At 39.5% G+C, this 27185-nt stretch overlaps 1 protein-coding gene across 9 annotated transcripts in view; it reads left to right on the top strand.

Annotated features, from left to right (window-relative positions):
• KIF27 (kinesin family member 27) overlaps positions 1-27185 on the top strand; it is a 101808-nt gene that overhangs the window by 58882 nt on the left and 15741 nt on the right. For all 9 annotated transcript variants that reach the window (XM_045043005.1, XM_045043004.1, XM_045043001.1 and 6 more), the window contains 5 exons: positions 8820-8933; positions 12360-12536; positions 20088-20303; positions 25133-25339; positions 26701-26899. In XM_045043005.1, the coding sequence (XP_044898940.1) occupies positions 8820-8933; positions 12360-12536; positions 20088-20303; positions 25133-25339; positions 26701-26899 (913 nt within the window). The remainder of the gene's footprint in view (positions 1-8819; positions 8934-12359; positions 12537-20087; positions 20304-25132; positions 25340-26700; positions 26900-27185) is intronic.

Genomic DNA, 27185 nt, shown 5'->3' with positions numbered 1-27185 from the left:
GGCAGAGAGAGAGGGAGACAGAATCGGAAGCAGGCTCCAGGCTCTGAGCCATCAGCCCAGAACCCGACGCGGGGCTTGAACTCGCGGACTGCGAGATCGTGATCTGAGCTGAAGTCAGACGCTAAACCGACTGAGCCACCCAGGCGCCCCTTTGTCTACTTTTTAAATGGATTATCTTTTTATTTTTAACTTGTAGGAGTTTGTTTATGTACTCTGGACATTAAACTCTCTCACATACATGACTTTTATAAATTTTTCCCATTCTGTAGGTTGTCTTTAAACTTTTTTTTTTTTAAACAGCAGGTGAATTCCTGTCTGCAAGATTTGCAAGATAAAAAAAAATTTTTTTTTATTTATTTTTGAGAGAGAGACAGAGCGTGAGTTGGGGAGGAGCAGAGAGAGAGAGGGAGACACAGAATCTGAAGCAGGCTCCAGGCTCTGAGCTCTAAGCACAGAGCCCGATGTGGGGCTCAAACTCATGAACTGTGAGATCATGACCTGAGCTGAAGTCAGACTGACTGAGCCACCCAGGTTCCCCTAGACTTTCTTGAAAATAGTTTTTGAGGGGTGCCTGGGTGGCTCAGTCGGTTGAGCGTCCGACTTCGGCTCAGGTCATGACCTCGCGGTCTGTGACTTGAGGGGACGTGAGCCCCGCATCAGGCCCTGTGCTGACAGCTTGGAGCCTGGAGCCTGCTTCGGATTCTGTGTCTCCCTCTCTCTCTGCCCCTCCCCTGCTCATGCTGTGTCTCTCTCACTCTCAAAAATGAATAAATGTTAAAAAAAAAGAAAATAGTTTTTGATGCAGCAGAATTTTAAATTTTTTATGAAGTCCATTTTATGTTTTCTTTTGTTGCTTGTGCTTTTGGTATCTTTTAAAGATTCTATTGCCAAATCTAAAGTCACAAAGATTTACCCCCTTTGTTTTCTTCTAAGAGTTTTACGGTTTTAGTTTTTATACTTAAGTCATTGATTGATTTTGAGTTAATTTTTGTATATAGTGCGAGGTAGAGGTCCAACTTCATTCTTTTGCATGTGGAAATTGAGTTGTGCCACCATCATCTGTTGAAGAGACTATTTTTTCCCCATTGAATGGACTTGGTACCCTTGTCAAAGATCAACCGACTGTATTATGGATATATTTCTTAGCTCAGTTCTATTCCATTTGTGTATATGTCTGTTCTTATACTAGTACCATACTATTTTTACTACTGTAGCTTTGTAGTAAGTTTTGAAATTGGAAAGAAATCCTTCAGCTTTGTTGTCCTTTTTGAAGATTTTTTTTGGTTATTTGAGGCCCCTTGCAATTCTATATGAATTTAAGGATCACCCTTTCCATTTCTGCAAAAAAGGCCATTGGAATTTTAATATGGATCAGGCTGAATCTGTAGAGTCCTTAGGGAATACTGACACCACATGACAATATTAAGTCTTCCTATTCATGAGCACGGGGTGTCTTTTATTTAGGTCTTCTTTAATTTCTAATTTTTTAAAATGTTTTATTTACTTTTAAGACAGAGAGAGACAGAGCATGAGTGGGCATGGGGCAGAGAGAGAGTGAGACATAGAATCTGAAGCAGGATCCAGGCTCTGAGCTGTGAGCACAGAGCCCGACACGGGGCTTGAACTCAGGAACTGTGAGATCATGACCTGAACTGAAGTTGATTCTTAACCAACTGAGCCCCCCTTCTTTAATTCCTATCAGCAATCCTTTCTGATTTTCGTTATACAAGTCTTTTACCTCCTTGATTAAATTTATTTCCGGATATTTTATTCTTTTAGATATTATTGTAAATGGAATTACTTTCTTAATTTCTTTGAAGTACTCAGTCTTAATAATGTAATTATTATAGCAGTAGTTAACATTTATCTTCAGTTAATACTATTCTAAGCAGTATGTGCTTTATCTCGTTTCTTTTTTTCTTCAATCTTTTCAACTTTTTCTTTTCTCCTGGATTCTTTCTTTTTTTTTATTTTTTTTTATTTATTTTTGAGACAGAGAGAGACAGAGCATAAACGGGGGGAGGGTCAGAGAGAGAAGGAGACACAGAATCTGAAATAGGCTCCAGGCACTGAACCATCAGCACAGAGCCTGACGCGGGGCTCACACTCACGGATGGCGAGATCATGACCTGAGCTGAAGTCAGATGCTTAACCGACTGAGCCACCCAGTTGCCTCTCCTGGATTCTTTCTTTAAACATCTTTGGGGCGCCTGGGTGGCTCAGTCGGTTAAGTGTCCGACTTCGTCTCAGGTCATGATCTCACGGTCCGTGAGTTTGAGCCCCATGTCGGGCTCTGTGCTGACAGCTCAGAGCCTGGAGCCTGCTTCAGATTCTGTGTCTCCCTCTCTCTGACCCTCCCCCATTCATTCTCTGTCTCTCTCTGTCTCAAAAATAAAAATAAACATTAAAAAAAAAACTAAACATCTTAGATTTTTCTTTTTTTGTTTTTAATTTTATTATTTTAATGTACATCCAAATTAGTGAGCGTATAGTGCAACAATGATTTCAGGAGTAGATTCCTTAATGCTCCTTACCCATTTAGCACGTTCCCCCTTCCACAACCCCTCCAGTAACCCTCTGTTTGTTCTCCATATTTAAGAGTCTCTTATGTTTTGTCCCCCTCCCTGTTTTTATATTATTTTTGCTTCCCTTCCCTTGTGTTCATCTGTTCTGTGTCTTAAAGTCCTCATATGAGTGAAGTCATATGATATTTGTCTTTCTCTGACTGACTAATTTCGCTTAGCATAATACCCTCTAGCTCCATCCACGTAGTTGCAAATGGCAAGATTTCATTCTTTTTTATTGCAGAGTAATACTCCATTGTATATATATACCACACCTTCTTTATCCATTCATCCATCGATGGACATTTGGGCTCTTTCCATACTTTGGCTATTGTTGATAGTGCTGCTATAAACATGGGGGTGCATGTGTCCCTTTGAAACAGCATACCTGTATCCCTTGGATAAATACCTAGTAGTGCAATTGCTGGGTCATAGGGTAGTTCTATTTTTATTTTTTTTGAGGAATCTCCATACTGTTTTCCAGAGTGGCTGCACCAGCTTGCATTCCCACCAGCAGTGCAAAAGAGATCCTCTTTCTCCGCATCCTTGCCAACATCTGTCTTTGCCTGAGTTGTTAATGTTAGCCATTCTGACAGGTGTGAGGTGGTATCTCATTGTAGTTTTGATTTGTATTTCCCTGATGATGAGTGATGTGGAGCATTTTTTCATGTGTTGGTTGGCCATCTGGACGTCTTCTTTGGAGAAGTGTCTATTCATGTCTTTTGCCCATTTCTTCACTGGATTATTTTTTTTGGGGGTGTTGAGTTTGCTAAGTTCTTTATAGATTTTAGATACAACCTTTTATCTGATATGTCGTTTGCAAATATCTTCTCCCATTCTGTCAGTTGCCTTTTAGTTTTGCTGATTGTTTCCTTTGCTGTGCAGAGCTTTTTATTTTGATGAGGTCCCAGTAGTTCATTTTTGCTTTTGTTTCCCTTGCCTCCAGAGATGTGTTGAGTAAGAAGTTGCTGAGCCAAGATCAAAGAGGTTTTTGCCTGCTTTCTCCTTGAGGATTTTGATAGCTTCTTGTCTTACATTTAGGTCTTTCATCTATTTGAGTTTATTTTTGTGTATGGTGTAGGAAAGTGGTCCAAGTTCATTATGTTGCATGTCCCTGTCCCAGGTCTTTCATCTATTTGAGTTTATTTTTGTGTATGGTGTAAGAAAGTGGTCCAAGTTCATTATGTTGCATGTCCCTGTACCACGACTTGCTGAAGAGACTGTCTTTATGCCATTGGATATTCTTTCCTGCTTTGTCAAAGATTAGTTGGCCATACGTTTTTGGGTCCATTTCTGGGTTCTCTATTCTGTTCCATTGATCTGAGTCATCTGTTTTTTTTCTCTCTTTTTTTTTTTTTTAGGTTTATTTATTTATTTTTGAGAGAGAGAGGGAGAGTGTGCAAGTGTGTGCACGAGCGGGGAATGGGCAAAGAGGGAGAGAGAGACACAGAGAGAGAATCCCAAGCAAAGCTCCACAATGTCAGCATGGAGCCCGATGCAGGGTTTGAACTCATGAACCATGAGATCATGACCTGAGTAGAAATCAAGAGTTGGTCACTTAACTGACTGAGCCGTCCAGGCACCCTTCATCTTTGTTTGTTTGTTTGTTTGTTTATTTTAATGTTTATTTTTGAGAGAGGGGGAAGGGGCAGAGAGAGGGGGTCACAGAGGATCCAAAGCAGGCTCCATGCTGACAGCAAAGAGCCCAAGGCAGGGCTCGAACTCACCAACTATTGAGATCATGACCTGAGCTGAAGTTGGACACTTAACCAACTAAGCCACCAAGATGCCCCCTTCGTTTTTTTTTTTTTTTCAAGGTTTATTTATTTTTGGGACAGAGAGAGACAGAGCATGAATGGGGGAGGGGCAGAGAGAGAGGGAGACACAGAATCGGAAACAGGCTCCAGGCTCTGAGCCATCAGCCCAGAGCCTGACGCGGGGCTCGAACTCACGGAGCGCGAGATCGTGACCTGGCTGAAGTCGGATGCTCAACCGACTGCGCCACCCAGGCGCCCCTTTGTTTTTTTTTTTTAATTTAGTTTTTTATTTTTGAGAGAGCAAGCAGGGGAGGGGCAGAGAGAGAATCCCAAGCAGGCTCTGTGCTGTCAGTGCAGAGTGCAGCTTGAACTCACAAACTGTGAGATCATGACTTGAGCTGAAATCAAGAGTCAGATGCTTAACCCAGGTGCCCCTAGATTTTTCTCATCTTAAAATTATCCTTCTTTAACCTTATGCTTTTCTCTTTCTGTCTTCTCACCTTTATAACCAAATTGGTTGGAAAAGTTTACTGCATCTGTTTCTGTTTCCTCTGCTTCCATTCATTCTCTCATCCTCTCCAGTTTGGTGTCTGGTTCCTGTCTCTACCATCTACTTCAAAGCTTTTGAGAAATTCACTAGTGCTTTCTCGGTCACTAAAGTCCTTAAAACCTCAGCTGCATCCAGCATAGTTCACCACTCCTTCCTTCCTTGAAATATTTTCCCCTTTGCCTTTGTGAAGTTATATTCTTGTTTTTTTCCTCTGACTGCTTAATCTCTGTCTTTGCTAGTTCATCCTGCATGATCAGGATGACCAAACCTAGACCAAACCTCTAGGCTTATGCCTCTTCTGTGTTCTATCTTTGATGACCTCATCTTTTTCCATGGCTACAATTTAACTCTGATAGCTTTCAAATTTAATCCTTAACCCCAGATTTGTACTTGGAGCTCTGGATTCCTATATCCAACCATTGACATCCTCATTAGGTTGTCTTATAGATTAAATTCATGATCTTCCTTACTTATCTCACCACAATTCCCTCCCTGCTCCCTTCATAGGGGAAAATACATAGTTTTCCATGTGCTTTACCTAACATTTCAATCCATTCAAATAGGTAAGCTAGCAATCATCCTTGACTCTGTCTTCTTCCTAAGAAGGAACCACTAAGTCCTATATAGATTATATCTTCTGAATATCTTTAACCTATTCAATTCTCATTTCTACTACCAACAACCTAGTCTCTTTCTTATGGTCCTTCCTCCAATGTGAGGATTAGGTCTGCCTGTCAGTCACATGATCTTTGGGTCTCAGCTTCTCAGCTCTCTTACATCATGGTTTAAACCAACAAGACATAGCACTGTCTAAGTCTCTATTTTGGGAAAAGAGAAAACTCTTTTGGTCAGAGTGCATACATAGTCTTCTGGAATGCAAATCTGCCTGTAACTTAAACTTTTTACATTTTCATCTAGGGCAGTTTTGTTTCTTCTAGCCGTATCTCTCATTCTAGGGAAACGACCCTATGTAAAGGGAGAACGAGTATTCCAGAAAAAGGAAAAAGTCTATTCCAGAGATATATTAAAGTTTCCACTACTTCATGCAAAAACAGAAAAGCTGCTCACAGTCTTCTGTTTGGGGCTAACTTTCCAACATGCCTGTTTCTTCATTCTCCCTTTGACTAAACCATTTCCGGAGAATACCACGACGTCTGTGTAGGTTCTCCTTGGAGTACAAGTTCTTAACTGAAGTCCGTGCATAGGCTGTAAGAAAAAGTGTGGGAACCCTTGAAACTGTGGGTCATGGTGTGATCTTGAGCTTTTTACCTCTCTAAACACCAATTTTCTCCAGCTATCAAATGGAGTTTTTAATAGTCCCTGTCTCAGAAGATTATCGTGAGGATTAAATGGGACAATTAAATAGATATGAAAAGCCTGGCATCATACCTGGTGAACAGTTACTTTAATATTATAACAGGGATTATATCGTAAGAGAATGGCAATAACGTCTAGAGTAACATGTAGAGAGGATGACACCTACTATAGTACACTCACAAGAAGAGGAAGGGCAGAGAGTCTGCTCCAAGCAACTATAAGGTGCCTTTATTTCAGCATCTTGGCGTTGCTGCGACTATGACGGGGACTAAGTTATAACTATGGATGAGAGGCTAGGAAGCATGAAAAAATTAATGGGTAAATATAACAGGGTCATATTCAGTTGTAATACAATGCAGGTGAGCAGAGAAAATTTCTTTTATTTAGTCTGCAGCAGACCTGTGTTCTTTATGACACCACCACCCCTCTCACCCTGCCCAATCCACATCACGATAATTGCTGGAAGTCTAGGAACAAACTAAATGTCCAATCTGTTCAAACCTTTCTCTGGTAATTTAACCATTTCCTGTAAGTAACTCTCAGCTCTCTTGAATAAGAATATTCAGTCCAGTGTATGCGATGGTCAGGTATACAGCTTTTATTGCATCATATGGAGTTGAAGAGAAAAGGATCACCTGAATTTCAGTTGGTCCTTGGGTGTGACTGGCTGGAATGTGCTCTCTCTTGTCTGCTTTTCTTTGCTGGGTCCCAATGATGAAGCCCCGAGTTGGCATAAACTTGTAGTCTGGTCTCGCTTTCAGTTTAGAGCATGGAGCTGCTTTGGCTTCATCTCACCTCCTCTGGCATTATGAATCCCCATTGAGGCTACTAGGTCCCCATCTATCTTGCTAGCCCAGTGGCCTGTCCTCTTCTTCACTTTTGGGGTCAGTTATCATGGGGAAATGGTCATTGGTTCTCAGGATCCACATCATTTGACGCCAAGGAGTCTATATGATAAGTCTCTTTCCATTTTGTCTTCTCTTTTTCTTTCTTCTTCTTCTTTTAAATAAATGTTTATTTTTGAGAGAGAGCATGAGCAGGGGAGGGGCAGAGAGAGAGGGAGACAGAGAATCCCAAGCAGGTCCCACACTGTCAGTATAGAGCCCGACGTGGGGCTCGAACTCATGAACTGTGAAATCATAACCTGAGCCAAAATTGAGAGTCTGATGCTTAACCACTGAGCCACCCAGACACCTCTCATCCCTCTTTCCCTGATCGAACTTTTCTGCTCTTTCAGCGAGGCTGGGCAGCACCCTGTGGGTGGGTCCTCTGCACTACCGTCTGCATGTTGCCCCTCTGCCCCCAGTGATATACCTTACTTATCACCCCCTTTCTGGGCCAAAATTTGGAGGGAGGAAAACTGGAACACACATCTTTCTTGCCATCTCTTTCTTTCTTTCTGCCATTCCCAGGGCTAGAACATGATAGAGTTTCCTTTTACTTCCTTTATATCAGTACTTCTGAAATTACCTGTGGAGAAGGTGCAGTTTTCATTTTATTATTAGCTTGTCAAGCCCATTTTAGTATTAAAATGAAAATGAAATAAAAAATTAAAATATACAATACAAGTCAATCTTTTAATTATTTATTGTAACTATTAATATTCAACAGACATAAAATTATTCTGTCCAATTTTATAAAGGTTTCTAAACACTTTCAATTTCTGTAGTTTTATCCATCATGGACCAATAAGCAATAGTAATGCAGACCAGCCCACTTTGGTTCATGGCCTCCTTCCTTATTCCTGCTAAGGTAGTGGTGGACAGAGGCATCATCTCTAAACCCAGGAGAACTCCTGAGGCTTCTTAAAATGTGGATGGAAAATAAAGGACCATGATCTATCTTTTTTAAAAATTTTATTTATTTATTTTGAGAGAGAGCACGAGTAGGGGAAGGGCTGAGAGAGAGTCAGAGAGAGAGTCCCAAGCAGGCTCTGTGATGTCAGCACAGCCAGATGCGGGGCTCAGTCTCATGAACCATGAGATCACGACCCAAGCCGAAATCAAGAGTTGGACACTTAACTGACTGAGTCTCCCAGGGGCCCCATATCTTTTTTTTTTTTTTTAAGTTTATTTATTTAAGCAATCTCTACACCCAGCGTGGGGCTTGAACTCATGACCCCGAGATCAAGTGCTGCATGCTATACTGACTCAGCCTGCCAAGCACCCCCCATCATCTATCTTGAAAGCTGTTCTCATGCACAAAATCCTATTTCTGAATGACAGAAACTGAATATTACTTTTCATATTTCTACTGTCATAACTTCTAGTATCCCGTGGCAGATGGGTGCCTTGGGGAGACTAACTAAAAGGTCATGAGCTCAGAAAGGCAGAAGAGAAAAGCACATTTGTAATTTTGAGACTCTTAACCTGCTGTGCTGATTTATAACACTGGCAAACAATGAAAAAAAACCAAGTGATGTTAGTAAACCTTGATTTGCTGTGAGATTTTATTGCTTCAATGAGGGGCTAACATTATTTTCCTCTCCAGTAGCCCCAACCTTCATCTATGCATTTTCTTTCTTTTTACAAGGAAGAAAGTAAATGTGAAGAAAATGATTATCTGCATAAATATTTAATGATGGCCAGGAAGTAAAAGCAATAAGGTGTTTTTAATTTCTGTTCTCTACAGGAACTAAAGTCAAAAACAGAACAGGAAGACTCTCTGACATTGGAAACTGAGGACCTTGATGCATTTAAGATGAAAAAGAGAAAAGGTTCGTTTGGAAGTATAGACCAATTCCAGGTTTGTCGATTCTGTTTAGTGTTTCCTGCTTTCTCTTTGCTTTGATGGTTGTTTAAATAGAGGTAAAAAGTGGTGTACTCTGAATAAAATCTTCAAACACTGGACTTTACCAGTGGACTACAAATTTTCTAATATTTCTCCCAAAGCTTTTCTGTTATTAAAAAATTACTCTCGGGCACCTGAGCATCCAACTTTGGCTCAGGCCATGATCTCACAGTTTGTGATTTGAGCCCGCGTCAGACTCACTGCTGTCAGCACAGCTTGGGATTCTCTCTCTCTCCCTCTCTCTCTGCCCCTCTGCCACTTGTATCTCTCTCTCAAAAACAAAATAAACATTAAAAAAAAATTACTCTCTCATCCAGAAATGTGCTTGTGTTCTTTTTTCAGTAGAATGCATTTATTTGGGGGCATCTGGGTGGCTCAGTTGGTTGGGCATCAGGCTGTGGCTCAGGTCATGATCTCGTGGTCAGTGAGTTCGAGCCCCACATCAGGCTCCGTGTTGACAGCTCAGAGCCTGGAGCCTGCTTTGGATTCTGTGGTTCTCCCTCTCTCTGCCCCTCCCCCCCCCAAAAAATAAACATTAAAAAAAAGAATGCATTTATTTGAATGTTGTAGAACGTAAACATGAAATCCATGTTCACTGGATTGTATTTATTCCCATGGAAACAATACATTTCTAAAAATCAGAGCCCTTCATTCAAACATAACCAAATTATATATGCACCGTATATGATGTATTAAAAGTTATTGTTTTACTGCCACATTTATTTTTTTAAATGTTTATATATTTTTGAGAAAGAGTGAGTGGGGAAGGGGGAGAGAGAGAGGGAGATAGGGAATCACAAGCATACTCCACACTATCAGCACAGAGTTCCATGTGGGGCTCGAATTCATGAACTGTGAGATCACAACCTGAGCCAAAACCGCAGGGTCGGATGCTTAACCAATTAAGCCACCCAAGTACCCTGTTTTAGTGCCACATTTAAAAAGTGATACCTGTAAACTAACTCAAAGTTCAAGGAAACAAAATTGTATTTTTATGTAAATTCAAAATGGCAATTCTAAAAATCTTAAAAATACTGCAATTAAACCTAATTACACTCAAATGCTAAATACATCACCTTCTGAAAAATTCATTTGCTCTTTCTTAAATTTTATGTATTTTAATAGTAAAATTGAGGACATGAATGTATTCCGAGTTATTTATTTTACCTAGTATGTTTTAGACATTGGTTAAGCGCTATCACTCTGACATTCTGTGCTTCTTGGTAATAACATTTCTGGGCAGAAAGGGTATGTGGGAGAGTAAGAGAGGTAGGAACGCACAGAGCAGTGAGACCTGTTTTTCAAAACACTAAGGATCAAATTTTAAATGAATACAACAAATAAAAAGATTTCCTCAGCTTGCACTATATTGGGTTAAAAATATTAATAAAACAAAAACAAAACTTCATGTTTTTAAACACTGCAAAAGAAAAACCCACCTTCCAGAATTTGACCCTAAATAAGAACAAGATTATAAAGTAATCAATATGGGTATCCAAAGAGCTTAGAATAGGATATTGATTTGTTATGAAGCTCCTTTATAAGGAAGTATTTTTTGAATTGTGTGATAGGAACTGTGTGATAGGAACCTTTGCTATTAAAGGAGAAAAGACAAATCAAGAAATTTTCAGAAAACTTACTAAGGTACAGTGAATTGTATAAATCATAACCTTTATTATATCAAATGCAGAAAAATCCACTCATTTATTATTACCCTAAAAAACCTGTATTATGTGCACTCCTACCCATTCTTCAAAGCACTGCCAAAATATTTCTTACTCTGTGAGGCCAGTACTGACATTTCTTAGAGCCATTTCAGTCCCTCACTCCATTTTTGCTGACATGGTACCTGGGAGTTAGCTGTACACAGCATTTATTTATTTATTTATTAGCAACAATCATGATTTTTCAGGTTTCCCTCCTATTGGAATAGACCTTACAAAAGATCTGTTATTAATTTTTCAAAGCCCACTCCAAGTCAAGGAATGTTCATAGAATATGTTTTAGCTAATTGCTAGACTTCATAGGTTCTCCTGTATGGAGTTTCTAAGGTAGAGCTGGATATAACGAAACAAAAGTGTCTCTATAATTGTTCTGGGATATCCTTCCTGTTTCTTATAAACTGTAGAGCTACTATCATAGGCTTCAATATTACTTCAATATTATTTGGATGTGATAGTGCTTATAGGGCCATGCTCTCTAGGTCTGGATGGAGGACTGCATAGCACTGGATCTACTTTGCTTTGGCCACTTCACTCTCTTTTCCTCATGCATATTCACTATCTCATTGTTTTGTGTTTTTTTTAATGTTTATTTACTTTGAGAGAGAGCACAAGCGGGGGAGGGGCAGAGAGGGAGAGAGAGAACCCCAAGCAGGCTCTGTGTTGTCAGCACACAGCCCGATAGGGCTCAGTCTCACAAACTGTGAGATCATGACCTGGGTCAAAGATCAAGAGTTAGACACTTAACGGACTGAGCCACCCGGACACCCCATCTCATTTTTTAAATATAGATTTCTAAGCACCATTTTCATCAATTGGAGAAGAACTGGAAAATAGTACTGAATGATTTGTTTCCCTATTATTTGTTGTTTATCTGGCATTGCTTCATTACCATGTCCGCAGTGTGGATGGGCGCTTGGTAGAACTGATCTTGGACAGTCATATTCCATTCATATTTTTTTCTTTCTGGGTATCCTCGATTTGAGAGAATACTAAGATACTTGTTTTGGAACTCCTTCCAGCTCATTTTATCTTATAATTGATGTTGACAGGCTACAGTGCAGAGTGGATCTCCATGCCCTATTTTATGTGTCTTCCACCGTGTATTCATTTACTTACTTCGTTGATTAGTTAGTTGGATCAGGCATTCATTCAGTCATTCATATAACATTTTATTGAAGGCCGGTCATGGGCCAGGAAGTATAGCAGGCATTGGGGATAGAGAGTTAGAAAAGACAGTCTGTCCAGTCAGTCAAGGAACTCAGTCGGGGAGACAGACTATAGAGCAACAAACAGTGTAAGAGCTGTGATGGAGGTATGTTCCTCTACGACAGAGAAAAAGATCCCCCAGCCTGTTCTCAGAATTACCTCTTAATATATGTATGGAAAAATTGTCAGTCCTTTTGTCAACTTAGAAAATCCCAGACTCAAACATGTTCGGAGAATACATCTTAATTCCCTATAAAACACAGCAAGATGTTAACTGGCACCACTTCCTAATGATTTTAGACAGGAACACTGTTTTATTATTCTCACCAATAGTTTTTAAATGTTCATTTAAGGTATTTTAGCCAATCTGAAATTACATTATTACAATATACATCCTATGGCAGAAGAAAAACAAATGATGTAATAACGTTTCTTTGAAATTTTAATGTAGAAATTGGATGAGCAAAAGAAATGGTTAGATGAAGAAGTAGAAAAAGTCCTGAACCAGCGCCAAGAATTGGAGGAGCTGGAAGAAGATTTAAAAAAACGAGAGGCCATAGTTTGTAAGAAGGAGGCCCTGTTACAGGAGAAGAGCCACCTGGAAAATAAGAAGTTGAGATCTAGCCAGGTATGCTATTTGTTATGCTCTTGGATTCTGGGTGTAAGCCATATAAACTAGGATTACCTTTCTCTCTAAGAAGTAAAGCATACTACTATGAAATTAGAAACCAAAAGAAAACTCTTCTGGTTTTCAATGTATTTTTGCGTATTAGTGCTTATTTAACAACCACCACTAAAATCTATTGCAATTTTGAAGTCGAATGTTCAATGTTCATTGGTTCAATGTTCTGCCAAGTATATTATTATTAACATTTTTGGGTATTTGAAAAATTATGGTAAAATAGACATAACATAAAATTGGCCATTCTGACCATTTTTAAGTGTGTGATTCAGTGGCATTAATTACGTTCACAATGTTAACCCTATTTCCAAAATGTTTTATTACCCCAAACAGAAAGTCTATAACCATTAAGCAGTAACTCTCCTTTTCTCCCTGCAACCTCTGTTATTAACTTTAGTGGATATTTAAGAAATAAATTGTACCATTTGAGGGGCGCCTGGGTGGCGCAGTCGGTTAAGCGTCCGACTTCAGCCAGGTCACGATTTCGCGGTCTGTGAGTTCGAGCCCCGCGTCAGGCTCTGGGCTGATGGCTCGGAGCCTGGAGCCTGTTTCCGATTCTGTGTCTCCCTCTCTCTCTGCCCCTCCCCTGTTCATGCTCTGTCTCTCTCTGTCCCAAAAATAAATAAAAAAAACGTTGAAAAAAAAAAGTTTAAAAAAAAGAAATAAATTGTACCATTTGATGCTGTATAGAGAACGCTGGTAATTTGGGAAAATAGACTTAAAAATGATCTAGCTATTGGGGTGCCTGGGTGGCTCAGTTGGTTGAGCGTCCTACTTCAGCTCAGGTCATGATCTCACCATTTGTGAGTTTAAGCTCCACATCAGGCTCTGTGCTGACAGCTTGGAACCTGGAGCCTGCTTCAGATTCTGTGTCTCCCTCTGTCTCTGTCCCTCCCCTCCTCGCACTCTGTCTCTCCCTTTCTCTCAAAAATAAATAAATATTAAAAAAAAATGATCTAGCTATCACTACTACCCAAAGTTAGGGGTTTGCAGGGTTGCTGTAAAAGAGATTTTACGTGATGAAGATTTGTTCAGTTTTCAAATTATAATGACTTGGGGACCTTTACAAGAACTTTTGCTGGAGAACGTGGGTTTTATGAGCCAAAGAAGTGATTTTTATGAAGGGGTTTGCCTCAATTTCAGGTTTTGAAAAAGGAATGATTATGGAAGGAATAGAAGAACCAGGGGATACGTTTTTTGGATGTAGCTATGTATATTTTCAACTATAGCAATAACAGCATCTGAAAATGAAGCTGGCTTCCCCCAGACTTGAGGAGGACTTTCTGCCCATCAGGCCGAGGACAGTCTATACATTGAGTAATTGAACAGCAAGGATCAATGGCCTGCCTCTTAGTAGACCTTCCTTTCAGGCTGCATCTAGACCAGTAAGATCTGAGATGATGGTCGTGTGTTCTTAGCCTCTCCACCTCAACACAACAGGCAGACAAGTGTGGAAACCTGAACTTACCTCTGCTCTGTCCTCCTTTCCCCATTCATGTTGAATAGCTATTGGCACCCAGGGATAGGGGCAGCCCCTCTAACCAGGCTTGTTGTTGGTGCCATATCAGGTAGCTTGCTCACGCTGGCTGTAAGGGCCAAGTTTTATTTTTACTTTTATATATTTTTTTATTTTTTAAGTTTATTATTATTTTTAAGTAGTCTCTACACATCGCATGGAGCTCAAACTCACTACCCTGAGATCACAGGTTGCACCCTCCTCCAGTGGAGTCAGCCAGATGCCCCTGTCAGGGCCGAGTTTGAAAAGCTACCCCTCAAAACATGTAAATGACAGCAAGAGAGATGAACACATTTAAATATCAATGTGTAAATAGAAGAAAATAAACTGGGACCTTTACTATATGTTCCATATCACAAAAGAAAAAAGAGGAAAAAACAAAAAAAAAAAACTTTCTCCTAAAATAAGTTTACTTCATGATACAGGGGGGAAAAAATTGAAGTTTTCTACTTTGAACAAGATGTAAAATTTAGGAAGCAAGAACATACTGAGGTAAGTAGAGAGTACAAATAAATGAAACCCACAGCAGAGCAAAGCAAAATTGATTCTTTGAAGATTGTTTTAAGGAAACAGAAGAGAAACTTGGTGATGTTATACTGCTGGGTTCTTTTCTGAACAAAAGGTGTGAATAGATTACATTTTTTTCCAGTGTTTTAAGAAATATTTATAAGGTTCAATCCTATGCATTTTGGACATGGAATGTGATATAAAAAAACCTATTTTCATACCATATACGATTTCAACTCAAAGTAAGTCGCAGACCTAAATGTAAGAGGTAAAACTATAAAACCCTTAGAAAAAAACAAAGGTGTAAATCCTTGTGATCTTGGGTTAAGCAATAGTTTCTTTGCTATACCTGAAGCAAAAGCAATAAAAGAAACATTAGATAAATTGGACTTCATCAAAATTAAAAACATTTGTTATGCAAAGGACACCAAGAAAGTTGGTGTTGAAAAGACAACCCACAGAATGGGGAGAGATGTTTGCAAATCATATACTTGATAAAGGACTTGTCTCTAGAATATATAAAGAAGTCTTAACTCAGTAATAAAAAGACAATTCAATTAAAAATGGGTGAAGGATCTAGTAGACATTTCTCAAAGAAGATATACAAATGGCCAATAAACATATGAAACATCAGTAGCCATCAGGGGTGTGCAAATCAAAACATAGATGAGATACTCCTTCACACTTACTGGGATTGCTGTAGTCAGAAAAATAGATACTAAGTGTTGGCGACAATATGAAGAAATTGGAATTTTAATGCACTGCTTGTGGGATTGTAAAATGGTACAGTTGCCTTGGATAACTATCTTACAGTTCTTCAAAAGGTTAATCATAGCATTACTATGTCACCCAGCCACTCCACTCCTAAGTATATATCCAAGAGAAGTGAAAGCACATGTCTACACAAAAGCTTGTACATGAATGTGCATAATAACAGCATTATTCACAATAGCCTCAAAATGAAAAAAATTCAAATGTCCCATTAGCCAATGAATGGGATAAACAGAAAGTGGTATATCCGTACTAGGATATGTTACTCAGCTATAGAAAAGAATGAAGTTCTGATACATGCTACCACGTGGATGAACCCCAAAAACATTGTGTTAAGGGAAAGAAACCAGTCACGAAAGACCCATGTTGTATGTACATGTAATTTATATCAATGTGCAGATGAGGCAAGTCTGTAGAGACAAAAAGTAGAATAATGGTTGCTTAGGGCTGAGTGGGGAATGGGGAGTGGAATGACTGCTAGGGGGCATGGGGTTTTATTTTTGAGGACAGTGAAAACGTTCTAAAATTGATTGTGGTGATGGGTGCACAACTCTGTGAGTATACTAAAAGCCATTGAATTATACACTTAAATCGGGGACTTAGGGGCGCGTGGCTGGCTCAGTCTGTGGAGTGTGCAACTCTTGGTCTCAGGATTGGGAGTTCAAGACCCATATTGGGTATAGAGATTACTTAAAATAAAATCTTTAAAAATAAATTATTAGGTGAATTGTTCGGTATGTGAATTAGATCTCAATAAAGCTATTACTCAAAAAAAAAAAAGCTATAAGCCCATAAAGGAAAAAAAAAAAAAGATACAGAAGACTAAAGATTACCAAAAAATGTAAGATGGGAAGGTATAGGTAAGTAGTTACTTACTTAGCAGAAGAGGCTGGAATCCAAATGCCTTGAGAGCTTAAGAGGGACATGAATGAGAGCTGTAGCATGAGCTTTTTTTTTTTTTTTTTTTTGAGAGATAGAGCATGAGCGGGATAGGGGCAGAGAGAGAGGGAGACACAGAATCCAAAGCAGGTACCAGGCTCTGAGCTGTCAGCACAGAGCCCAGTGGGGGCTCAAACTCACAGACCACGAGCCAAAGTCAGACCCTTAACCAACTAAGTCACCCAGGCACCCCTAGTATTTTGTTTGTTTGTTTTTGTTTTTTTTAATAATACCTTTATGAGAGGAGTGCCTGGGTGGCTCAATTGGTTGAGCATCTGACTTCAGCTCAGGTCATGATCTCATGGTTTGTGGGTTCAAACCCCGCGTCAGGCTCTGTGTGATAGCTCAGAGCCTGGAGCCTGCTTCGGATTCTGTGTCTCCTTCTGTCTCTGCCCCTCCCCCACTTGTGCTCTGTCTCTCAAAAATAAATAAATGTAAAAAAACATTTTTTTTTTAGTAATGATACCTTTATGAGATAGAATTCACATAGAATACAAAAAGACTCCGAAATGAAGGGACTAAGATTTTCAGAAGGCAGAAGTGAGGCATAGGATGGAAACGACATCATCAGGAAACCACCCTTTTCTCACTTTGAAGACCAGACCGTTTATTTTCTGAAGCTTGAACCAGGTACAGCAGATGGTCACGGTAAGTCAGAATACTCAAAAGAGGTAATGAATAAAAGTCAGTCTACATAGGAATCCTGAGATAGCCATTTCCTAACACCTACTTGGATCCCAAAATGCTGACAGCCAGATTTATACTTCCAAATAAGACATTGTTGGATTTTCTGAAACAGTCCATGAAGAAAGACCTAAAAACACCCTTGGGGGGCCCCCAACTAAGTGGCCAGACCCCAGATACATCCCATGGTGACGAAGTATACCTACTACAGAACTTATCAGCATTTTCATACCTAACTCTTTTTTAAAATTTTTTTTTTCAACGTTTATTTATTTTTGGGACAGAGAGAGACAGAGCATGAATGGGGGAGGGGCAGAGAGAGAGAGGGAAACACAGAATAGGAAACAGGCTCCAGGCTCTGAGCCATCAGCCCAGAGCCCGACGCGGGGCTCGAACCCACGGACCGCGAGATCGTGACCTGGCTGAAGTCGGACGCTTAACCGACTGCGCCACCCAGGCGCTCCCCTCATACCTAACTCTTAAATGTGACATCCATGTCAGGAATGCTACTAACATGAAAGTCAGAGTCCAAAAGAAAAAAAGAAGCTCAGAGACATCAGAAATAGAGAAAGGAGCTGAAAAAAACTTTCAAAAAACCTTTAATATTCTCAAGGTGTTGAAAGATTATATAGTCTATCCATAAAATGAGAACTGCTAGAAATTTAAACATTTTATTTTTAATTTTTTCAACATATGTTTTATATTCTAGAGAGAGAAAGAGAATGCGAGAGGGAGAGAGGGACAGAGAGGGAGATAGAAAGAATCTTAAGCACGCTCCACACTCATCACGGAGCCCAACACAGGGCTCAATCCCATGACCTTGGAACCATGACCTGAGCCGAAATCAAGAGTCAGATGCTCAACTGACTGAGCCACCCAGGCACCCTGAGAACTGTTGGAAATTTAAAGCGTTGGAGGATAACATTGAGAAAATATCCCAGAAAGTAAATAAAAGAATAAATTAATAGAAAATAAGAGAAAAAAAATTTAATTGGCAGATAAATCCAGAAGTCCAACGTCCAAGAAATGGAATTTCAGAAAGCTATAACAGAGAAAACAGAAGAGGGGACTATCAAAGACAATACAAAAAATTTTCCCAGCACTGAAGATGTGCGACTCTAGATGGAAATTGGTCACCAAGGGCCTGCAAAATGAGTGCCAAAAGCTTATCACTGTGAAGTTTATACTGAGGAAAAAAAAAAAAAAGATCCTGAAAACTACCAGATAGAAGACATGAGTCACTTGTAAATCTCAACAATCAGAATGATATTGGACTTCTCAACCTTCTTCAGTAGACACTAAAAGACCTGCAGCAGTCTTCCAACTCACAAGGAAAATTATTTCCAATCAAGACTTCTTTTGAGCCTAACTCTGAATCAAATATGAAGGCACAATAAGGGCATTTTCAAGTGAAAAGAATGATCTCTGACCTCATCTCTCAGGAAACTACTAGAGGATATGCTCCACAAAAATGAGGGCATCGGCTATGAAAAAGGAAGACTTGGGGTGCTGAAAGTGTGACCCAACATGGAAATTCCAGGGATAATACTAAAAGGAAGTTCCAGAATAACTAGTCCAGTTTGGAGCAGGAGGATGGAGATTTCAGGCAAAATGTTTCCAGAAAAAGAATAGAACAAAAAGATGACCTGATATAAGTTTTGGTCAAGTGAAAAAAAACAGTATTGAGAGGAACTGTATAATTGTATTGGAGAAGAATTAGTAGGACATACCAGCAGTCATACCCTATGGAAAATGATAATTTTATACGAGACATTTGAGCTGTGAATAATACAAAGCTATGTGAACTGAATATTGATTTAACATAAAACTGTAATACACCTTATACTGGGAGACTAGAGGGAGGGGAAGCAGAGGAGGCATAATAGTGCCAAGTGCTCGTCTTCCATAATAGTCCATCTGTGGGCACTATTTGAAATTGGTTATGTTATTTAGAAACATGGACATTAACACAAGCAGAAATAGCTAGAAAGGTTGAAGATAGTTGTTTCTGGAGAGTGGGACTCAGGTAAGAGGGTGGGGTAGGGAGACTGCTTTTTTAAAAACTTTTAAACCTGTGGTATATATACATGTAATTACTTAGATGAAAATCCATTTTAAGAATTTTCTTTTTTTAATGTTTGTTTATTTTGAGAGAGACAGAACATGAGCCAGGGAGTCGTGAGAGAGAGGAAGAGAGAGAGAATCCCAAACAGGCTCCACACTGCCACCGTAGAGCCTGACGCAAGGCTCACACTCACTGTGAGATCTTGACCTGAGCCAAAATCAAGAGCTGGATACTTAACCGAATGAGCCACTCAGGTGCACCTTAAAAATTTTCTTAAAAAAAAAAATTCTTTTAAGTTAGGCCATAATGAAGATCTCCATTACTCTAATTGGCCATATTTTCTGACCAGAATGAAATAAGAGCAGAAACAAATTATATGTTTAAACAACAAACCAAATCTCAACCTATAGAGAACTTATAGTTACAGACCATATAACTGTGTAACAGGCCAAGGAAGAAAAGTTTAATTTAAAAAATAATAAAAAAGAAAAATATTACCTCTTTTTAAAAATAATTTTTTTTAACGTTTATTTATTTTTGAGACAGAGAGACAGAGCATGAATGAGGGAGGGTCATAGAGAGAGGGAGACACAGAATCTGAAACAGGCCCCAGGCTCTGAGCTGTCAGCACAAAGCCCGACGCGGGGCTCGAACTCACGGACCGTGATATCATGACCTGAGCCGAAGTCAGACGCTTAACCGACTGAGCCACCCAGACACCCCCAAAAAATATTACCTCTTAAAACCAATACTCTGTAGTCTGGTATCGCCAAGCAATACTTGGCAGTAAATTCATCATTGGAATCTACATTAAAAAAAAAAGAAAAAAAAGGGCATTCGACTTAAGATTTTAAAAAATGAACCCCCCAGCCCAAAAAACTCCATAAGAGAAAACAATAATGTGGAAGCTCAAAATATATTCAGTTAGTAACTTTTTTCTGTTTTTCCTAATTTATATGCAGTTTGGGTTTCTAGTAACTGTTTTTGGGGTGTTTGGTTGATTGTGTCTTTTTAGGTCTTAAACACAGATAGTTTGAAAATATCAACTCGCCTGAACTTGTTGGACCAAGAGTTGTCTGAAAAGAATGTAGAGCTGCAACGCAGCACAGCTGAGGAGAAAATAAAGATTTCTGAACAAGTTCAGGCCCTCCAGAAAGAGAAGGATCAGCTACAGAGACGAAGAAACAGTGTGGACGAGAAACTTAAAAATGGTAGTGTGTTGTCACCTGAAGTAAGTCAGTATTCTTTAGAACTGGAAGTGCTCTATGATGGGTCACTTGGATGATTTCCTCCGTCTTTGTTAACTTAAACATAAAAATGGATAAATCTGGTAAACTCTGTTTTCTTGAGACTTTGTCAGATGTAATGAGTTGAGCTGGCACCCATTAGGTGCCATAAGCCATGCTTGACCAGAGACTGTGATATCCTCACACAGGGGTCCGTGAACATGGCCTCCTACTGGCATCTTCACGGATGGGAAACTAACACTTACCTTGAGTAGGGACTTTCTCAGCTGGGGTTTCTCATCTGACATCACAGAACACAGATGAGCTGAAGAACTCTTTTTCTCAGTTCTTCCAAAGAGAGCACCTACCTCCTCTCTGCAACTTTCTTGAACGATACTAGGTAATTCGTTACATACATGAATGACTAGGACATTAAGGGTTAATTCCTTCAGAAAGGCCCAGCCTGCAGGAGCATATTCCAGCCCAAGTAGATGCATAGAACTCAAATCCCAATAAAAATACCTTTGAGTTGCAGTTTTCATTTGGGAGAGCTTATGGCTCCTCTCACCTTTATTTTTTTAAACTCTATAAAAGATAGTATATTTATTGGCTGTCACAATTGTCCCAGACTGTCTCTTTTTTCAAAATTTTACATCAGTTGGCAATGGTACTTATCCCTTACTTTATCAGACAAGTATGAATTTTTGAGCCTACATGTTCTCTACAGATATTTTGTAAGTTTATTGATTTATTTTGAGAGGAGAGAGAGAGTACAAGCAGGGGAGGGGTACAGAGAGAGAGAATGCCAAGCAGGCTCTGCATTGTCAGCGCAGAGCCGGACATGGGGCTCAAACTCACGAACTGTGATATCATGACCTGAGCCAAGATCAAGAGTAATACGCTTAACCACCTGAGCCCCCCACATGCCCCTCTATGCAAATATTTATTGTTGCTGTCCTGTCATGACCAAAGCAAGAGAAGATTGTTAAGGGAAAATGAGTAGCTGGGGATCACACACCTTGCCGAATCTCGTATGGTTTTAGATTGGAGCAAATGGGAGGTGGAAGTTAAGGGGGCTGGGTAAGAAGGAACAAGAGCAAAGATTTCATAAGTGAGATTGTTGTTCACTGTGTGGATGAAAGAAATTGAAGACTAACTTGATTGGGGGCTATGTGGCATTATAAGCTTCACTGCCCAGTTTAATAACATGAGTAGCTGAGAGGATCACAGAATCAGACTGTCCTCCTGGGGCTGTTAAATTGGAGCCTGGCCTTGTAGATCGAAAGGTATGAGAGCCTAAGATACTGCAAAATGTAATATTAGTATTTAAGGAATTCTTGCCTGCCCAAGACTGTTACCAGACCCTATAGAAGAAACCAAAACAGTAAAAAGCATTATGCTTCTTTTGAGAAATTCATACTCTATCTGGGGAAAAGAGACAAATATAAGAAAACTCTAAACCCTGAAGAACATAAAAAAAGCAAGTTATAATAATGTAATAAAACTATACTTATTATATTATTTATACAAAGCAATGCAGTGATCATGTGGGGGGAAGATTCATCAAGGCAACTTTGGTGCATTAGAAACTTGAGCTGAGGGGCGCCTGGGTGGCTCAGTCGGTTGGGTGTCCAACTTCAGCTCAGGTCATGATCTCACGGTCCATGAGTTTGAGCCCCGCATCGGGCTCTGTGCTGACAGCTCAGAGTCTGGAGCCTGCTTTGGATTCTGTGTCTCCCTCTCTCTCTGCTCCTCCCCAGCTCAGGCTCTGTCTCGCTCTCTCAAAAATAAATAAATGTTAAAAAAAAAAAATTTAAAGAAACTTGAGCTGAATTATGAAAACCACAATACTGGTAGATACAAGAAAGAAGGCCGTTGTAGATAGAACACCATAAATAAGGCATGGAGAAGGGAACGAGCAAATTATTTTTGCAGAAAGGGTAGAAGTTCCATTGTCACTATCAAGAAACATTTACATTTCTTTTTTTTTTTTAATTTTTTTTTTCGACGTTTATTTATTTTTGGGACAGAGAGAGACAGAGCATGAACGGGCGAGGGGCAGAGAGAGGGAGACACAGAATCGGAAACAGGCTCCAGGCTCTGAGCCATCAGCCCAGAGCCTGACGCGGGGCTCGAACTCACGGACCGCGAGATCGTGACCTGGCTGAAGTCGGACGCTTAACCGACTGCGCCACCCAGGCGCCCCTACATTTCTATTTCATATAGAATTCTGTAACTAAAAAACATTATTTAGGGTTTTGTGGGGAAAACACAGCACCATGCATAATACCTGTGTAGCAGCCAGTCTGGATTGGTTTGAGGGAATGCTGAGCCTCCTACAATTCGTGGGGTTCCGTCAGCCATGGGAGCTTCCGTGCAGCCTTCTTCCACAAGGTTGGTTCTTCTTAGTGTCAGTCTCAAGTGGGCTCTGCTCTCACTACTGTCTTAATGCCAAGATTAACATTACCAAACAGATCTGCCAATAGCAGGTGATCAGGAACATGAGATTGTGATGTGACACAAGACATCAGTAAAATCTAGGTGCAATAGTTGGCTGTTTTGATGTCTTTAAACTAGCTTAGAATTATTTTCTCTTGCCACAATAGATTAAAACCGTTTTCATAATGGGAAGTGATAGAAAGATTTTAGATTATCCTAGTACAGGATTCTGCAACAACTTAATATAGACAAATACTTCGTTCTGTGGGTGAATTCCGTAAGCAAATTTAAAAAAATACTTCAACTCCATTTTTCTAATAATACACAGCAGTTGCTCAGTGAGAGGGGCATAGGAGAAAATATAAGCACTATTATGTTTATTTCACTTGTACTTTCAATTTCATGTTTTATCACTAACGTGCATAGAAATATACGTATATACAGTGCTTAAAAGTGTTTATTTTATGTGTGTTTGTTTTTGGTTTTGGTTTTTCACTGATAGGGATGTGTGATCTAAACTGTTTGGAGACCCCCTGCTTTAGGTGCTTGTTGCTCTCAGTGTGCTCTCTGGGTCTGCAGCAGCCTCACCTGGGAGCCTGTTAGAAATGCAGAGCCTTGGGCCACACCCAGGCCTGCTGAATCAGAAATCTGCATTTTAACAAGATCCCTGGTGCATGTGTGAAAAAGCAGTGCTCTGTGATAAAACATTAGTCAACTCTTGATAATCTGTCATTTGCCTCCTGGCCATTTTTCATCCTGGAACAGTTTCCCATTGCCATTCATCTTGCCAACCCACACCTATTGCTGGGTTCAAGGGAATCACGAATATTTATACGCTGCAGCCTCACTGGATTGGGCCATCCTCAGGGTTCTGTAGTCATACTGCCTTATATTATCTCAGTACTTCCCTAACTTAGATGCAAACTATAGAAACTAAATTTGGGCCAAATTGTTCTCAGACATATATAAAAGTAAACTCTTGCCACATTTGTTTTTGGAAAATATCATAGTATGCATTCAAAAGTTAAATATGTTCTTTGGATAGTCCACTTTTATTTTCTGGTTCCTCTTATCCGTTCACCAATGTACCTTTCAGGACTTAAGTTTGTTTTTCTTAAAAAGGTGAATATTATTTTCTTCCTGATGGAGTGATTATCAGATCATCAAATCCTTGATGGTTAGTGATTGCACAGAGAAACAAAATGGCTCTTTCAGGAGATATTTTATAAAAAATTTTTTTAATAAGTATTACTCAACCTCCCACTGGAATGAGCTATTACATACCTTTTCCCTGGATTCCAGAAAAGGAGTTCTGAAAGTCAGTCTATTCTTTAGGTAGATCAGAAATATTAACCTTATTTTCTCTTGAAATGCTGGGGGAAGGAGTGGAAAGAAATATTTCGATCACATAATCAGACATATGAAAATATTTTCTTCTCCTTTTTCCTCATTAACTCATTCAGCAGATACTTACTGAGTTTAAACTGTATGATAGGTACTGTGCCAGGCAGTAAGGACTTGAGTATGGACAAGATGGTCTGCCTTCAAGGAACTCAAAGTTGTGGTAACCCTCCACCACACATACAGGTATACAGAAATATTTATCCAAGTCTCACCAAGTTTAAAATAATTTCTTGCCAGAAATTTGGACACTCCCAAATATTATGTGTTTGGATAGTCCAAAGAACTGACAGGGATTCATCAGGTGTGTTGTGTTTTTCTTTCTTCCTACGAAGGAAATCTTCTCTAGCATATGAAAAAAGTTGTACCACCACCATTTTTAATGCCTTTGTTTGCCCCGTAATGACATCTCATAGGAATTTTATGAAATGTTTCATGTCCTTAAATTCTCACTACTTTTTTTTTATGCCATAATCTTTTCTCCCTAAGAGATTCTCTTCTGATGACTAGTCCTTAATAATTTATTCTAAATCTATTTCTTCTTTCCCTCCTGGCAGTCTGTTATTTCGATAGCTCTTTGAAGGGATACTAGGGAGTATCCAGATCTCTCGGACGCATAATATACACTTTAGGAGCTGTGGAAGGAGACACCTGGCAATAGTGCTGGTCCTGGAGGCTGAGGCTTTGTTCAAGTGTATTTCCTGGTTATTGGCATTTGCCGTATGACCTTGGGACGTTTCATAACTCACCTAGCTTTTGCCTCTTCCATTTTACTACACAAAGTTTATTGCAAAGATTCAATGATTCTATGTTTTATATATGTGTGTATACACATACATTGTGTAGCATTGCAGGCACTCGATAAACGTTATTAAAATTCAGTAGACAAATGGTAATGTTCGTTAGACTCCGATAGCATAGTTGAGATCTTAGTGTATGACCAAGTCCAAGTTGTAGTATTACATTTAAAATGGGTGATTTCTATTACATCTAGGAAGAACATGTTCTTTTCCAACTTGAAGAAGGGATTGAAGCTTTGGAAGCTGCAATTGAATACAAGAATGAAAGTATCCGGAGTCGCCAGAACTCGCTCAGAGCTTCATTCCAAAACCTCTCTTGTAGTGAAGCAAATGTCTTGGAAAAACTAATTTGCCTGAGTCCCATTGAGATTAGAGCTATTCTTTTCAGATATTTCAATAAGGTTTGTTCCTGAGGGACAGGATTTTCTTATAGAAGGGTGGGTCAGGATGCTTATATGTCTCACATTTAAGAAATTGAAAGGCCTAAAAATTTGATGGCATAAATACCGTTGAAGTATGATTTCCCATTCCCAGTACTGAGTGTAATCATCTGAAAGTTTTGTGCATGTCCAACTTCGGGAGGTTCTTAAAGTTGGAAGGGCCTTTTGAAAGAAGGGCTTTTGGTAATAGTTTTAAAAACCGAAGAATTCAAGTTCTATTCCTCAGTTACTATTTCTTGGATATATTCTAGATTTGCTTGTTGCTCCTCAGCATTCATGAAAAATCAAGGGCCCTCCAACTTTGGGTTCCCTTTCCTTCGTTGCTGGGGGCGGGGGGGGGGGGGGGTTGTACCTGTACATTATCATCAGACCTGTGAACTGAAATGAAGATAATAGTAGATTTTAGCATTAACCTGAACGATGTCTTCTCTTAAGGTATATATTATGAAGTGTTAAACAGATAACTCTTTTCTCTGAAAGGTATATTCAGTGTAAAGGAATATCAGACAATTAATGAAAAATAAAACACTGGAGTTTTAAGATAAAATTCTAGTTCTGTTAGACAAGTGAAATAAAGATGAAAAAATTAATGGAAATGTTATACACAGCCCTCTTCTTGAATAATGACTGTCAGTAGTAAGCTACTATCATTGATCAGAGTGCATCCTTATTACCACAGGTACGAAGGGCAGAAAAATGGTGTGGTGCTGTCTGAGGCTCTGATATAGAGAGCTCACGGGTTAGAGCACAGGTTCTTAACCCAAAGCACCCAGGTTAAGGTCAGTGGGTCTTCTGACCCTGGGAACCTGAGTATTTATTTCTAGACAGAAGGTCATTACATTAGTGAGTTCTGTGAAGTATCTTCACTTCACAGCAGTGCAGAGAAGAACCCATTGGACTAAATGCACAGTCTGAGGCTGAACTCTGTATTTATAGTTTCAGAAGAGTCTGTTACTTATTTATAACATCCATTTTGGAGTTAAAACTGGGAATTACCTGGATGTTACAAGAGTCTTTAGGTTCCTGTTATCTTCTTAGACTAGAGAAATAGTTTTGGATTGTAAATATAAACTGCAGAGACCATGTCTAAGAGATGATGGAGGGGGTGATAGAGCCACATTATATTTAAAATGAAGCTTGTAACCAGTTCAGAATCCCAACAAACTCAAAAGACTATTGGGTTATTTTGTGGGTATGTTATAAAGCATTCGCTTAGTTATTCCATGGGGACTAAGGGAGTTCTTTAGGTATACTGAGAGAAGTAGCTTATTATATTAGGCTATTTAAGACAAAGTTAAAAGGTCAAAAAATTTCTTTGCTAGGTGGTCATTTTGCGAGAAACTGAACGGAAACTACACTTAGAGAATGAAGAAGTTAAAATGAAGATTCTGGAGCGGGATAATATGGTTCGTGAGTTGGAATCTGCATTGGAACATCTGAAATTGCAGTGCGACCGGAGACTGACTCTCCAGCAAAAGGAACATGAGCAAAAACTGCAGCTGCTGTTACATCATTTTAAAGGTACCTGCCCCTTCTGGTCAGTTGTGGAAAAATGATGTGTCAGAGGGGCTAGGAAAGAAAGATAGGACAGAATTTGATTATTGAAAACTCCAACATGAAAAGTCAAACATGAATAAATAGTTACGACTTGTACTTGTTTTTGTGCTTTGCATGTTTACCACACGTAGGGGATAGTTGGGTTACCACACATGGGGAGAGTTGACTGTGATGTAGGGCTATTCATGCTTGAAATGCCATCCCTCTGCCTGTCCCTAGTGCTACACACAAGAACCCCCCTCAGTTTGTT

Source organism: Felis catus, chromosome D4 (genome assembly GCF_018350175.1).
Source record: "Felis catus isolate Fca126 chromosome D4, F.catus_Fca126_mat1.0, whole genome shotgun sequence".
NCBI lineage: Eukaryota > Metazoa > Chordata > Mammalia > Carnivora > Felidae > Felis > Felis catus.
Note: the sequence above shows the minus strand (reverse complement) of the source record. Positions and strands in the feature narration are given on the sequence as shown.